The sequence below is a fragment of the Carcharhinus amblyrhynchos genome, chromosome 24, assembly GCF_965287045.1.
Source record: "Carcharhinus amblyrhynchos chromosome 24, sCarAmb.v2.hapA, whole genome shotgun sequence".
Classification (NCBI taxonomy): Eukaryota; Metazoa; Chordata; class Chondrichthyes; order Carcharhiniformes; family Carcharhinidae; genus Carcharhinus; species Carcharhinus amblyrhynchos.
In genome coordinates, this window is record NC_137347.1 from 23636458 (window position 1) to 23652945 (window position 16488).

General features: G+C 43.6%; 1 protein-coding gene across 5 annotated transcripts in view; it reads left to right on the top strand.

Annotated features, from left to right (window-relative positions):
* ncmap (non-compact myelin associated protein) overlaps positions 1-16488 on the top strand; it is a 66900-nt gene that overhangs the window by 42311 nt on the left and 8101 nt on the right. For 2 of the 5 annotated variants that reach the window (XM_080211314.1, XM_080211316.1), the window contains exon 2: positions 12173-12259. In XM_080211314.1, the coding sequence (XP_080067440.1) occupies positions 12184-12259 (76 nt within the window). In that variant the 5' untranslated portion in view covers positions 12173-12183. Of the gene's footprint in view, positions 1-3476; positions 3498-7141; positions 7201-8744; positions 8821-12172; positions 12260-16488 lie in introns of those variants that run through there. The other 3 variants (XM_080211313.1, XM_080211315.1, XM_080211312.1) reach the window with 3 other exon arrangements.

Consider the following 16488-nt stretch of genomic DNA (forward strand, 5'->3'; position numbering starts at 1 on the left):
ATCCTCCATGTGCTTGGAAACAGAAAGCCAAAATCAAATATCATCTAAAGCAACATTTGCTCCTTGCTCAATGCCTATTGATATAATTTTTGTGATGGTGACCATGCTGCGAACTTTTCATCCACCACAAACCACAAAGCAATCAAGTCCTCAGTTATCAGTTATTTTCCTGAATAGATCAATGGCATGCACCAATTATTTTAGCAGGATGTTAGTGTTTGATATAAACGTTATTGTGCAAGTTGCATGTTATGATGTGGAGATGCCAGCATTGGACTGGGGTAGGCATGGTAAGAAGTCTCACAACACCAGGCTAAGGTCCAATGGGTTTATTTGGAATCACGAGCTTTTGGAGCACTGCCCCTTCATCAGGTGAGTGCTGACCCATCTGATGAAGGAGCAATGCTCCAAAAGCTCGTGATTCCAAATAAACCTGTTGGACTTTAACTTGGTGTTGTGAAGTTACATGTTATTTGAGAGATTGCACTCCATTCACATAAACCCTCCCAGCTGCTCCAAGTGGTGACTGGGACTTCACTCCTGGCTGGTAGATCAGAGGCGAGTGCCTGATTCTACACAGCGTCTTCTGTAAGAAAACCAGGAAAATTTGGAACACTTCAGCAACAGCAAAATTCTCTCTCAACACAGCAAGCTTAGGGCTTTAAGTCACACACTTTACCATTGTAGGAAATTTTGGCTCAGTTGACTCACCCACCAGAATATATAAAATTGTGCTCTGTATTCCTGCAAAACTTCTAACAATTTCTGTTAGATTTTTGTTTAACTTACTCTGCCACTGTGAATACAGTCTCTTGTTTATTTAAAAAAATGGTCACTGGATCTTTAGGTTTAAGTTTAAGTTCATTTATTTGTCACAAGCAGGCTTACATTAACACTGCAATGACATTACTGTGAAAATCCCCAGTCGCCATATTCTGGCGTCTGTTCAGATACACTGAAGGAGCAGTTTTAGCATGGCCAATGCACCTCACCAGTATGCCTTTTGGACTGTGGGAGGAAACTAGAGCATCCAGAGGAAACCCACACAGACAGGGAGAGAAAGTGCAGACTCTGCACAGACAGTGACCCACATTTTAGGTTGGAGAGTGGACAGTGGTTAGTTCTGCTCCTGTGGAACTTAACGTAAGATATGAAGTCTGTCCAGGTAAAGGACATTCTCTATCAGAATTCCCATTGATCCTGTGCTTTATACTGGATACCGGCATTGGGTACAATGGAGTGGTGCACATGGGACCCATGGAAGTGCACGTTCTTAGTCTGGCAAACACCTAAAAAGGAATTTCTATCCCTGGGAAACTGATTCCTGAGAAGGAGCGAATTCTTAGTGATGTTGAAGTTGCTACTGAACCTACCAGAGGTTTTCCTACATTTTGCGCTCTATGCAGTCCTCCAACTAATAGGTATCCGTGATATCTTGATATTAGCATCATGTACCCAGGAACTCTGGGGCTGGAATTTCTTGTGAGGCATAACCCTCACCCCACCATAGTTTGGGCAGTAGCTTGGGATTGCTGATGTTTGGCTTCTCCACCTTTTAGGGAGTTGCCAACACGAAAATAGAAATAAACATTTCCTGAAAGTAGAGGGGTAAATAACCAGAACATATAGATTTAAAGCGAGGGGCAGGAGATTTAAAGAAGATTTGAGGAAGAACTTTTCATCCAGTGGATGGTAGGAATCTGAAATTCATTGCCTGAAAGGGTAGAAGAGATAGGAACCCCCGCTATATTTAAAAAGCATTTAGATGAAAGCTTGAAATGCCATAGCATACCAATATGCAGACCAAATGCTGGAAAATGGGATTAGAATAGATAGGTATTTGTTAGCCAGCACAGAAAGTGGGCCAAAAGGCCTCTTTCTGTGATGTAAAATTCTTGGACTCAGTAACACATTGGCAAGCAATTGTCTATGAATCACAAATAGATTCGCAGGTGGAGGATTTGGTCAAGAAGGCGTATGGTGTACTGGCCTTCATCAATCGAGGGATTGAGTTTAGGAGTCAGGAGATAATGCTGCAGCTTTGAGACCCTAGTCAGATCCCACTTGGAGTACTGTGCGTAGTTCTGGTCGTCTCATTACAAGAAAGATGTGGAAGCTATTGAAAGGGTGCAGAGGAGATTTACAAGGATGTTGCCTGGATTGGGTGGCATGCCTTATGAGGATAGGTTGAGGGGACTCGGTCTTTTTTCCGTGGAGAGACGAAGGATGAGAGGTGACCTGATAGAGGTTTATAAGATGTTGAGAGGTATAGATCAGGTGGATTCTCAGAGGCTATTTCCCAGGGCTGAGATGGTCGCTATGAGAGGACACAGGTTTAAGGTGCTGGGGAGTAGGTACAGAGGAGATGTCAGAGTTAAGTTTTTCACTCAGAGGGTGGTGAGTGAGTGGAATCGGCTGCTGTCGGTGGTGTGGAGGCAAACTCATTGGGGTCTTTTAAGAGACTTCTGGATGAGTACATGGGATTTAATGGGATTGAGGGTTATAGGTAGGCCTAGTAGGTAGGGATATGATCAGCGCAACTTGTGGGCCAAAGGGCCTGTTTGTGCTGTAGATTTTCTATGTCCTATGTTCTATTTATACCAGGTATGTAAATGAGCTGGTTGAATGTGCGAGAACAAAATGTAAAGCAATGTATACTATCTGTACCGTCTGGGGGATAGGGGCGCCAAATGTTGTCAGACGGGCAGTTAGGTGATCAGCCACTGGGAAAGGGGCAGTAAATGTGCCACACACTGCGGGAGGGCTGGTAGAAGTGCCAGTCAGCAGGAGAGCAGCATAAAGGGTGCCAAACACTGGGAGAGGGATGGTGAAGGTACGGAATACTACAAAGCATTACAACACAGAAGCAAGCCCAACTGTTCCATCGCAGTAGTCATACTCCACATGAGCCTCCTCCCACCCCATCAGCATGTCTAGTATTCATTTCTCCCGCGGGTGTTTATTTAGCTTATGTTAAACTTATTTATGCTATTTGCCTCAATTATTCCACGTCAAGGCAAGCTAATATTCTCACCATTCCAGTATGAGAGGTTCACCTTTAAGATGAAAAATTGAGCAGTGACTGTGGATTTATTGGCAAAAGAATCAAGAAGAAAGGTTTTTTTTCTCACAGATTGTTATGATCTGCAGTACACTGTCTGAAAGGGCGGTAATAACCCTGAACAGGAAACTGGATAAATGCATGAATGGGAACAAAATGCAAGGCCATGGAAAGGAGCATGGGAGGCTGGATTCATTTGACCAAGTTTCAAAAAATGCGGTGCCTAAAGCCGGTAGTGGAGCTTGCGGCTGCACATCGCAGTTCCCGTGTGAGGTGACATTTGTCAAAATAAAGCCCCTCAAAATATTCCGCACCCTTTGAGTGAGGTTTCCTGGTTCCGCTGAAGGCTAGTGGACTTTTGGCCGCCTTTCCGAATTTTCCACTCCCACTCACAACAGTTCCCGCTTCAGGCAGGACTGAAAATCCTGGTCTTTGAGTAAGATTGCCAATTTGTGTTGGAGTGGGGGCTGGGGGGTCGGCGGTGGGGGGGTTGCGGTGTAATGTGACCATAAACAGGTAGAATCTGCTCAGAGCGATTGCATAGCAGACTTTCCCAGCTAACAGAGGGTGGGAGAGAATAAAAAAGATCTCCCTCCAACAGTTTGGGATGGGTTTGAATTCCATTCCAGAAACTAAAAACCAGTCATTTGGATCAGATGAAGATTGTAACATGATCAAATATTTCATACCATGTATTTCCAGTTCTGCTGCATCCAGAATGCCTTCTATGGAATGTGATTCATCGGGGTGAACAATATAGATTATATTAGATAAATCTAATTTATACATAAAAATGGTTAGACTTTCAGGCTAATGGCCTTTTGTAAGAACATTGCAATGTTATTAGTCAGTTGATGCGTTATTTCTATGGAAAGAATTTTTCCTTGCCAGTTTTCCCTGTGGCCATTGACCAGCAACTGTGGATTATGGGAAGTCCGTGATAGTGCAGACTATAAACTGCCTGCTGGACGGGGTGAGCTAATAAACCAAATTGCCCTCTGTCAATTCAGAGATGCCAGACAGCAGAATAGTAGAATACCCACATCATCTCCCCACCCTCATACTCACGGATAGAACATGTGCAACTCATTTTATGTAAATATAGTTGTGCCCTTTGTGCCTGCAGTAATTGAGTGGCAGCAGTTCTATGACAGTGGTGTTTTGGAGGGTCATTTCAATAATCCCCTCTGACCATCTAGGCTTAGTGCAGGCTTTGAATGGCAAGGTAGCTATCTTGGCCAAACCCCACTGATTGTTCTGTAGAGCCAGGTTTAAATGGTGGCCACTGTCAGGACTACAGGTAGTCCCCGAAGAAGAGAAGCTAATGGAGGATGGACTTCCAGTAAGTCTGGGGTATCAGTGAAGCCTGGCTGGCAGGTCCAATGAGGAGAGGCAGGGGGCCAGAGTTAAGGAACCAGGAGGGGAGTGTTGAAATTGGGCGGGGGGGGGTCGTGATGGCAATGACCTTGTGGGAGGGGTGCCCCCAATGGGCACAGGGGACTCTGAAAGGAGGCTCTCCCCTTTCTTGTGCCCGACACCAGCTCACAGTGTAAAAGCTCTCACTGGCGTGAGCCTCCCCCTGCTCAGGCTGAAATAGAGGCAGAAATGGGCTGAGGCACTTAAATGGCCACCTAAGGGCCTCGATGAGTCCAAGGGCAGGTAGGCTGCCCAATGCCTCCATTAGCCCCCATAAAATGGCAGATGTAAGGAGCTGATGGGTAAGAAGCAGGCAGGCACTGCAAGTTCTGAGCTGCACTCCTCTGTTTGCAAACCTGCGTGTGGGACACCAAATAATTCCTTGTCTTTAAAACTTGCCCAACCTCAGCTGGAGCACTATATATAATTCCAAACATTATACGATTGTAGGACATGTTGTCACTACATTGAGCGCAGAAATGTCAACTAAACTAACAGCTGACATTCAGTAGCTTAGTTACAGAGGATTTGATTGAACTTGATGGTGTTGTCTGTTATTACAAAGGATTATAGAGGATATATGGCACAGAAACATGACATGCAGCCCGTCTCACTCATGTTTATGTTCCACTCAAGTCTCCTTCCATTTGTTTTCATCTAAATCTAGAATCATAACCTTCTCCCTCAAGTTCTTGTCTAATCTCCCTTTAATTTTATCCACTCTATTTGTTTCAGTTCTACGTTCTTACCACTCCTCGGGTGAAGAAGTTTCTTCTGAATGCTCTATTGGATTTCATGGTGACTGTCTTCTATTGATGGTCTCTGATCCTGCTCTGTCCCACCAAAGGGAAAATTCTCTCTTTATACATCCCATGAAAACCTTTCATGATTGTAAACATCTCCAATAGGTCATCTCTCAGCCTTCTTTTTTCCAGAGAGATGTGACAAAACATGTCGATCCTTTCCTGATATGCATATTCAAGATGTTTCTGGTATCAAAAAACAAAGAACAAAGAAAAGTACTGCATAGGAACACGCCCTCGGCCCTCCAAGCCTGCACCAATCATAATGCCTGCCTAAACTAAAACCTTTTGCACTTACTGAGTCCATAACCTTCCATTCCCATCCTACTCGTGTATTCGTCCAGTTGCCCCTTAAATGCCTCTATCATACCTGCTTCCACCACCTCCCCGGGCAGCACATTCCAGACATTCACCACCCTCTGCGTAAAAAAACTTGCCTCGCGCATCTCCTCTAAATTTTTCCCCATGCACCTTAAATCTATGTCCCCTAGTACTTGACTTCTCTAACCTAGGGAAGAGCATCTGACTATGCATTCTGTTTATGCCACTCTATCAGGTCAGCCCTCAACCTCCATCATTCCAGTGAGAACAAACTAAGTTTATCCAACCTCTCCTCATCACTAATACCCTCCTCATCACTAATACCCAACATCCTGGTAAACCTCTTCTGTACCATCTCCAAAGCCTCCACATCTTTCTGGTAGTGTGGCAACCAGAATTGTACACAATATTCAAAATGAGGCCTAACTAAGGTCCTATACAGCTGCAGCATGATCTGCAAATTTTTGCAGTCAATGCTCCGACCAATGAAAGCAAGCATGCCGTATGCATTCTTGATTGTCTTATCTACCTACATTGCCATTGATTGGTGGACGTGTATGCCCAGATCTCTCTGCCTGTCAGTACTCCTAAGGGTTCTATCATTTACTGTATAATTCCTACATGCATTGGACCTTCCAAAATGCATTATCTCACACTTGTCCGGATTAAACTCCATCTGCCATTTCTCCGCCCAGGTCTCCAACTAGTTTATATCTTGTTGCATCCTCTGACAGTCCTCTTCGCTATCTGCAACTCCACCAATTGTTGTGTCATCTTATATAATCTTTGTAAATCTCCTGCACGCTCTCCAGTGTCTCTATATCCTTTTTATAATATTGTGTTTGATTATAACAATAAAAACAGAAAATTCTGGATAAACTCAGCAGCCTGGGGGTGGCACAATGGTTAGCACTGTTGCTTCACAGTGCCAGAGAGTGGGATTTGATTCTGACCTTGGGAAACTGTGGAATTTGCACGTTCTCCCCTCGTCTGCATGGGTTTCCACCAGACGATCCGGTTTCCTCCCACCCTCCAAAGACGTGCAGGTTAGGTTGATTGGCCATACTCAATTGCCCCTTAGTGTCCCAAGGTTAGGGAGATTACTACAGTAAATGCATAGTGTTATAGGGATAGGGTGGGAAGCTATGATGCGGACCTGATGGGTTGAATGGCTTCCTTCTACACTGTAGGGATTCTATGATTCTCTTCTAGGCCTGGCAGCATCATGAGTTAACATTTCAAATAACCTCCATATTTTTCAAATCTATCCCTCAGTGTTTGGTTTGCTTTTTTACGACCTTGTTAACCTGTGACACAACTTTTAATGATTGGTGTATTTTTCCTCTGAGGTCCCTGTGCTTCTCCTACTCCACCTCATTGTGTACTTTCCAAATAACAAATGATATCCCAATTCTTCCTTCCAAAATGTTGCATGTTTCCAGGGTGATTAGATACTGAGTCAACAAACAAAGGAGTCTTAAAATCTGGTATGGGACAGCAACACAGTAAATAACGTTTGTTTTATTGCCCAAACAGTGTTGGAACAGGAACTGTACAATTAAATCAAAGGTGTGTCCAGGATCATATGCATACTACCTGGTACAGTGATTAACTAGTTACTCATTATTATAGCATTTGTTTTGTAATATTTGCTGACAAAATACAGGCACGCTTAGTTAGAATGCTAGTACATGATATTTAAACATCTGCAACTTCTCCCTATTCTATCCAGTTCCAACAGTTTCAAATACTAACAACACAAATATTAAATAATATATCAAAGCAGAACGCTGACCTCACCTTGTCTGGCTTACACGTGACACCAGATCTACAGCAATGTGGTTGACTCTTAAGTGTCCCCTCAAGAGCATTTAGGGACAGGCTGTAAATGCTGGCCCAGCCAACAATGCCCACATCCCATGAAAGAATTTTTGAAAACTGGTACGTTGCATCATATGACTATAAAAGACAAGAATGTAGGGAATGGCCAGTGTGAAAAACGGGACCATAGAATCCTTTATTCAGCCTATCGAGTCTGCACCGACTCTACGACAGAGCATTCCCATAATCCTGCACATTTATCCTACTAACCTTTGGACACTATGAGGGAATTTAGCATGGCCAATCCACCTAACCCACACATCTTTGGAGTGTGGGAGGAAACTGGACAAGGCGAGAATGTGCAAATTCCACACAGTCACCCGAGGCTGGAATTGAACCTGGGTCCCCGATACTGTGAGCCAGCAGTCCCAACCCCAACTGTCCAGTTGCCATTTGTTGCTGTGTCTGGGCTCATGTTTTATACTCAATCAGTTACAAGAAATTTGCATATAAACATTTGGCTCCTCAACTTTGGCACAACAACTGTTCGTTTAAGGACACAAAGCCTGCTTTGCCCTGATATTTGGTGAGAATTGTGTAAATGGTATATCCACCACATTTCAGTAAAGCTGTGAGAGCAGATACTGAGGAAGTTCCTCATATATTCTAATTGAAAAACATTCTGATCTCACTTTAGGCGTTAATTGTTGCTAATGGAAGTATTTACTTTGGGAAGTGCCTTTTTTTGACTGACTGAAATTGTTTCCTTTTTAATACTTTAGACATTTTAAGGTTCATCAAAATGCTCATTTGTCCTGTGGCAAAGTGAAGTGTTTATGCCCATGTTTGGATTTTGCTGTTTGCAGGAGCAGATGGGATTAAAATTGAGTACAGATAGCCGCCCCAAGAGGGAAGGAAAGTACACATGGTGGTCTAAATAGAGAGCGTAGGCCAATTAATAAAATGGTAGAAGGAGGCTGTTCGGCCCATCGAGCCTGCGGCAACAACAATCCCACCCAGGCCCTATCTTCATAACTCCACGTATTTACCCTGTTAATACCCCTGACATTAAGGGGCAATTTAGCATGGTCAATCAGCCTAATCTGTATATCTTTGGAATATGGCAGGAAACCAGAGCACTCGTAGACTCGGGGAGAATATGCAAACTCCATATAGACAGTCACCTAGAATCAGGCTAGAATCGAACCCAGATCCCTGGCGCTGTGATACAGCAATGCTAACCACAGTGCCACCATGCTGCACATGGGCATTCATGGGTGTTAATGCAGTGAATTTTTTTACGGAGCCTTTGCATTATTCTGTCCAACAATATCACCCATTCCTATCAGGGCAAGTGCCCATTTCCTATGCGGACTGCTGCAGGACAAATATTTACATGTAAGATATTTTAGAAGCAGGATTTGCCAGGAATTGAGTCAGCTAAATTTGTGCTGGAAAAGATTACTTTTATTACAGCACATGACATATTGTATTATTCAGTTTACTAGCAATGTCATAGCATAAAACCTCTGTGGATTGAGAGGCCATGTTTTGGGTGTCATTCAGCATTTCTAAACTGCCACTAGCATTAATTTGGCCCCAAAGTGAAACTTGTGCGTGCCTGGATGTGTTGGAATTATGGAATTATTTGTAAATAGTGGCCTAGATGCCTGACTCTTTGTAATAGGCAAGCGGCATCATCAGAATAAATGATGCACTATTCCATTCAAACAAGAAGAGTACAAAACCTTCATGTTAAGACCCAAGCCAGAAACTCCAAGGTGTTTGTGAAGACAGCCTAGACCCTATGTTTTTACATTGGAATTTGGCACAGGTGGGCATAAAGTGTTTCACTCCGGGTATGATTCAAATGAGCCATCAGGAAGCTTTTGTCAAATAAAGTTTACTTAAGAATTAAAATATATAAAAAGATTTAGCATAACTTTTGCTAATTACAAGAATTATACATGACACATAATAAACATTAACAGCTGGCTATCTATGTTGTTCCAAGTTAATCATCCACTGTGATGAGTGCTTGTAAATACCTTGTATAAAAAAGTAGACTTCATTGGGATACCTTTGGACTTGTATAATGTTTGAAAAGATATTTGAAACTTGTACGTATGATGTGCTAAATGTAATTTTACAAGATGTAAATTTTAAATTTAAAATTTGACAAGATGTAAATTTTAAATTTTACAAAATGTCCCACAGGCATACACCCTTCTCTAGACTTGGCACAAAAAGCAAATATGCTCACTTGACGCTAGGTTTTCAGCTTTTTAACACCTTGAAAAATTGGTTCTTTAAATGTTGGATTAAATCTCTGAGGCCTCCCAGTCCCGTAACTTTCAGAAAGCCTCTGGAGAGAGAGAGACAGAAACACATTGCCGCCTTCTACCAGTTTCTAATAATAACAAAACTGAAATTAAAATCTTGGACTTTTCTGTGGAAAGGAACAATCCCTAGGCATCACCTGACCGGTTAATCATCCCCAAACCAAGCTCCACTCAGCAATCCCATAAAGAACCATAAAACCCCAGAACACTGCATTAGTCCAGATTAAAATCGGCGTGATATTCATTATATTGCAACAGTAACAATTAGAGGACACTGGTTACAGACATCTTGGTACCAATACAGTTTTGCAAAGGGACATGATTAACATAGAACAAAGAACTGTATAGCACAGTACAAGCCCTTCGGCCTTCGATGTTGTGCCGAGCTATGACAGAACCCAAGATCAAGCTATCCTACTCCCTATCATTCTAGTGTGTTCCATGTGCCTATCCAATAACCGCTTGAAAGTTCCTAAAGTATCACAGCAGGCAGTGCATTCCACACCCCAAGCACTCTCTGAGTAAAGAATCTACCTCGGACATCCCTCATATATCTCCCACCATGAACCTTTATAGTTATGCCCTCTAATAACAGCTACATCCACCCGAGGAAATAGTCTCTGAGCGTCCACTCTATCTGTCTATCTCATCACCTTATAAACTTCTACTAAGTCACCTCTCATCATTCTCTGCTCTAAAGAGAAAAGCCCCAGCTCCCTCAGCCTTTCTTCATAAGACCTACCCTCCAAACCAGGCAGCATCCTGGTAAATCTCCTCTGCACTCTCTCCAATACTTCCACATCCTTGTCATAGTGAGGTGACCAGAACTGCACACACTATTCCAAATGTGGTCTCACCAATGTCCTGTATAGTTGCAGCATAACTCCACGACTCTTAAACTCAAACACCCTGTTAATAAACATTAACACACTATAAGTCTTCTTCACAGCTCTATCCACTTGAATGGCAACCTTCAGAGATCTGTGGATATGAACCCCAAGATCTTTCTGTTCCTTCACTTTCCTCAGAACCCTGCTATTGACCCTGTAATCCGCATTCAAGTTTGTCCTACCAAAATGAATCACCTCGCACTTATCAGGGTTAAACTCCATCTGCCAATTTTTGGCCCAGCTCTGCATCCTATCAATGTCTCTTTGCAGCCTACAAGAGCCCTCCACCTCATCCACTACTCCACCAATCTTGGTGTCATCAGCAAATTTACAAACCCACTCTCAGCTCCCTCTTCCAAGTCATTGATAAAAATAACAAATAGAAGAGGACCCAGCACAGTTCCCTGTGGTACACCACTGGTAACTGGCCTCCAGTCTGAAAATTTTCCCTCCACCATCATCCACTGAATTTTATGAGACAGCCAGTTACTTATCCAATCGGCCAAATTTCTTTCTATCCCACACCTCCTTACTTTCTTCATGAGCCTACCAAACCTTATCAAACGCCTTACTAAAATCCATGTTTATGACATCAACTGCTCTACCTTAGTCTACACACTTAGTTACCTCCTCAAAGAATTCAATCAAATTAAAATACATTTTTTAAAGGCACAGTATCATCACATTCATAAAACTACTTTGAACCTAAAGGTACCTTTGAGGTTCTCGATTTGGAGTGTAGCCATATGTTTTACTGTGAGGCAAGATGGGTGGCACGGTGGCATAATGGTTAGCACTACTGCCTCACAGCACCAGGGACCTGGGTTCAATTCCCTGCTTGGGTCACTGTGTGGAGTCTGCACATTCTCTCCATATCTGTGTGGGCTTCCTCTGCATGCACCAGTTTTCTCCCACAATCCAGAGATGTGTGGGTTTGCTTGATTGGCCATGCTAAATTGTCTCTTAGTGTCAGGGGGACCAGATAGGGTAAATGCTTGGTATTATGGGGATAGGGCCCTGGATGGGATTGTGCCTGGTATAGTCTCGATAGGCTGAATGGCCTCCTTCTGCACTATAAGGATTCTATGATTTATGATCTATGCCAGTGGTGGTAATTCTTGTCCTTACGATTTGCTTTCACTTGATTCCCATCCAAATTGATCCAAAGCTCAACTTGTTACAATTGGTCTGAATTTGCATCTTTTCATTCTTGAAGTGCCATGGCCTTGAAGGGTAGAAAGTGGGATTTGGCTGGATGGCTCCTTGTTGGCCAGAGTGGACAGGATGGGCTGAACAGCCTCCTTTAATGCTATGAACATTGTGTGTTGTGTGTGTGTATGTGTTTTATGTAGTGTGTGTGTATATGTGCTGTGTGTGTGTGTGTGTGTGTGTGTGTCCCCTGTGATAAAGTGGCAGTTCTATATTTGGCAATCCCAATTAGATTGTGTTGTAATTTGGAAAACAGACGCCTCCTCTGATCCTTGATTTTTGATTTTGCTTCTTCTTCCCTTTTGTCAGTGACCCTCAACATGGTTGCCAATACAACAGAAGGAAATGCCAACATAACGATGACCACAAGATCCCCTGAGGAAATTTTGTACCAGAGTAAGGATGTTTCTTGCTGCTTTTCAATTTGCCTTTCCTGTAAATCGGTTTATGTGGAAGCACAGTGCAGGCTGTTAAACAGTTTTGAGGCTGTCTCCTCATTTCTGGATTTGCCCATCTAGAAAAATTGTTTATCAGTTTCTATTCTCTCAAGTCTTTTAAGCATCTTAAACAATGTAATTATGTCACTCCTTAAGCTTCCAAACTCAAGAAGATGCAAGCTTAGTTGATGCAATGTCTTCATAATTTAACCCCTTTGCCTCCAGTATAATTTCGGCAGTTTGGCTCTGCATCCACTGCCAGGCCAATAGATCATCCTCCCTCATATGAAAATAGCTAAAAATAATCCCCCCCTCAGATAAGGAGAAGAAGGTTTTTTTTCTATTTCCTGCTGTCAAGGGATTCTTGCTGAAAAGTATGTTAATTCAGTCACAAATCTGCCAGTGCTTGTTATCTACGCTCACCTTTGAAGAATGATCACAGTCAAAATGAGACAGGATCAATGGCAAGGATGGAACTATAAAACAACACAATCCATCACCTGTACCCCAGCATGAGTCATACATTATTTGTATCCCAACATGAGTTATCACCTGTATCCCAGGATGAGTCAGTACCTGTACCCTGATGTGAGTTAATACCTGTACCCCAGCATGAATCATCACCTCTACCCCAACACCTGTACCCTAACATGAGTCAGTATTTGTACGCAGCATGAGTCATCATCTATACTCCAACATGAGTCAGTATCTGTATCCAGCATGAGTCAGTACATGTACCCCAACATGAGCCATCACCTGTACCCCAACATTGGTCAGTACATGTACCCCAGCATGGGTCAGTACCTGTACCCCAACATGAGTCATCACCTGTACCCCAGAATGAGTCAGTACCTGTACCCCGACATGAGTCATCACCTGTACCCCTACATTGGTCAGTACATGTACCCCAGCATGAGTCAGTACCTGTACCCCAACATGAGTCATCACCTGTACCCCAGCATGAGTCAGTACCTGTACCCCAACATGAGTCAGTACCTGTACCCCAACATGAGTCAGTACCTGTATCCCAACATGAGTCAGTTCCTGTATCCCAACATGAGTCAGTACCTGTACCCCAACATGAGTCAGTACCTGTACCCCAACATGAGTCAGTTCCTGTACCCCAACATGAGTCAGTTCCTGTACCCCAACATGAGTCAGTTCCTGTACCCCAACATGAGTCATCACCTGTACCCCAGCATGAGTCAGTACCTGTATCCCAGAATGTCATCACCCATACCCTAACGTGAGTCATCACCCGTACCCCAGCATGAGTCATCACCCGTACCCCAACATGAGTCAGTACCTGTACCCCAACATGAGTCATCACCTGTACCCCAGAGTGAGTCATCACCTGTGCCCCAGCGTGAGTCATCACCTGTACCCCAGCATGAGTCAGTTCCTGTACCCCAACATGAGTCATCAGCTGATACTTTAATAGCCTCTTTAAACTGCCAGTAAAAATCAGCTTCCTCCTGTTGCGGTACGTGGCTTTTGAAATGCAGCCAAATTTTCATAATGACCTCAGCTGTAAACGTACCTCTCGGGAATCTCAGAAACAGATGGCAATTTTTTTCAACAGCAGTCCAGCAGAGGTTGCTGTTTCAACTCGAACTGACAACTTCAACTTTTTTTAGTGTTTAAAGGGCTGAATTGAAAAAAAACTTCAGGTCATTATACTTACAAACATTCTCCATCCTGCCACAGCAATTACGTATACTCCATAAATCCTGACTCCCCCATTGCACCCTAGAAACAGTGAAAATGGGATCTGTTTGAATTCATTTCAAATGGTCTTGCCAAGTTTGGGTTTTCTGCCTGTAAGATTCATACCCTGCTCCCTTTTCCAGTCAGCTCAATGGGATGTCAGAAATATGGGCAGTATTTCCAGATCCAGGTCCTGTCCATCATTTTTAAAGATCTCCAGAGTCAGGCCAACTCTGCAAAAATCTGGCCCAGTGTCTTGGTCAATAGGGCAGCACAATGGCACAGTGCTGCCTCAAAGCGCCAGGGACCCGGGTTCAATTCTGTCCTTAATCACTGTCCGTGTGAAGTTTGCACTTTCTCCCTGTGTCTGCGTGGGTTTCCTCCGGGCGCTCCAGTTTCCTCCCACACGTGAAGGATATATGGATTATATTGATGGGCCATCTAAATTGACCCTACAGTTAGGGGGATTAGCAGGGTAAATATGTGGGGTATGGGCCAGGGTGGGATTGTGGTCAGTACAGACTCAATAAGCCGAATGCACTATAGGGATTCTATGATTCTAATTCTGTTTCCAAAGTAGGGTTTTATTCTGTGCCTCACACCTCTGGAAGTGGAGCTATGTGTCACTTGTCACTGTGTAATAGCTTTTGTGGCATCACATTAATCAAGTAACTTACTGCTTTTTTGGCAGATGTTGTTTTGTGGTAACAAAATAATAAATTATGCAGGGAGGCCTTGTGGCACCCCTACCCCAGAACAAGAAGCTCTGGGTTTGAGTCCGACATGGAAGGAGCCTTCATAACGCAGTTCAGTGGGCTGATAATCGGCCTCAGTATTCTTCCCTGACTATTCCACAGAGGGTAACAAACAGTTTGGGTGTGAAGATACAATTAAAAACTTAAGACTAAATACACGTCCCGTCTCAGGATCTTCCAGTCCTGCTGAAGTCAATGGATGTTTGAATGGCTTGAAGCCTCTCATGGTGGGACTGGAAGATTCCAGCCAGATAAAAGCAAATTACTGTGGAGACTGGAATCTGACACCAAAAGAGAAAACGCTGGAAAATCTCAGCAGGTCTGGCAGCATCTGTGACGAGAGAAAAGAGTTGACGTTTTGAATTCAGATGACCCTTTGTCAAAGCTAAAAGGCACAGAAAGTGGGAAATATTTATACTGCAGGGGGAAGGAATGAAAGATGAGTCATAGCCATTGAAACCAGGGGAAAACTGCTAAACGGTCCACGGACAGAATAAAGGGTGTGAATGGCCAAACAGCAGAAAAGCTATAAGCTGTGCCAGTTGGGGGAGGGTGGACTGGGAGGGGGGTTGGGAAATGGGACAGAAGTAGAATGTAGAAAAGGGGAAGCGAAAGAGTTGGGGGGAAGAAAAATGAAGAAAGACAATAAAGAAATAAAGGGTAGAGAACAGTAAAAAAAATTAAATAAAATAGAATGAAAACAAAGGGGGCTGAGGTGGAGTAGAGCAAATCATCTGAAGTTGTTGAATTTGATGTTGAGACTAGAAGGCTGCAAAGTGCCTAGCCGGAAGATGAGATGCCAGCCAGGATGGGCTTAATGTGATAGAAAGTGCAGTGGCAACAAAAGATCCTGTGATGTGAAGCTCTACAGTCAGTTTTATACCCTGCGTCATCAATGATATAATGTGGAGATGCTGGTGTTGGACTGGGGTAAACACAGTAAGAAGTCTCACAACACCAGGTTAAAGTCCAACAGGTTTATTTGAAGAAAATGTCACTAGCTTTTGGAACTGGCTGTTCCTTCGTCAGGCCCACCCACCTGAAGGAGGAACAGCCAGTTCCGAAAGCTAGTGGCGCTTGCTACAAATAAACCTGTTGGAGTTTAACCTGGTGTTGTGAGACTTCTTACCATCAATGATACGACAGTGAGTTGGATGTCAACAACTTCTCTTTGCATGTTCAAAAACAAAAACTGCTGAAATCTAACATCAAAACAGAAAATGCTGGAAACACTCGGAGGTCAGGCAGCACCTATGGGGAGAGGAACAGAGTTAATGGGGGGATTCTTTGGCTTCCCGGCTGTTTCTTAGCAGCGGGAGGCAGCACGCCATTCATTGGCAGTGCGATTCTTTGGTTCTGCCGCAGTCAATGGGATTTCCCATTGATGTCACCTCACGCCACCGTGAAACCCGCGGGAGGGGGTGTGTTGGCTGCCGATGGGACCAGAGAATCCCACAGCTGTGAAAGGCCAGAAAATTCCAGCCAATATTTCAAGTCAATGACAAAAGCTACTTCTGTTTCTCTCTCCACAGATGTTACAGTAAGAAGTCTCACAACACCACGTCAAAGTCCAACAGGTTTATTTGGAATCACGAGCTTTCAGCTGATGAAGGAGCAGCGCTCCAAAAGCTCATGATTCCAAATTAACCCGGTGTTGTGAGACTTCCTTTTGTGCCCACCCCAGCCTAACACAGGCATCTCCACATCATGGCTTCCACAGATGTTG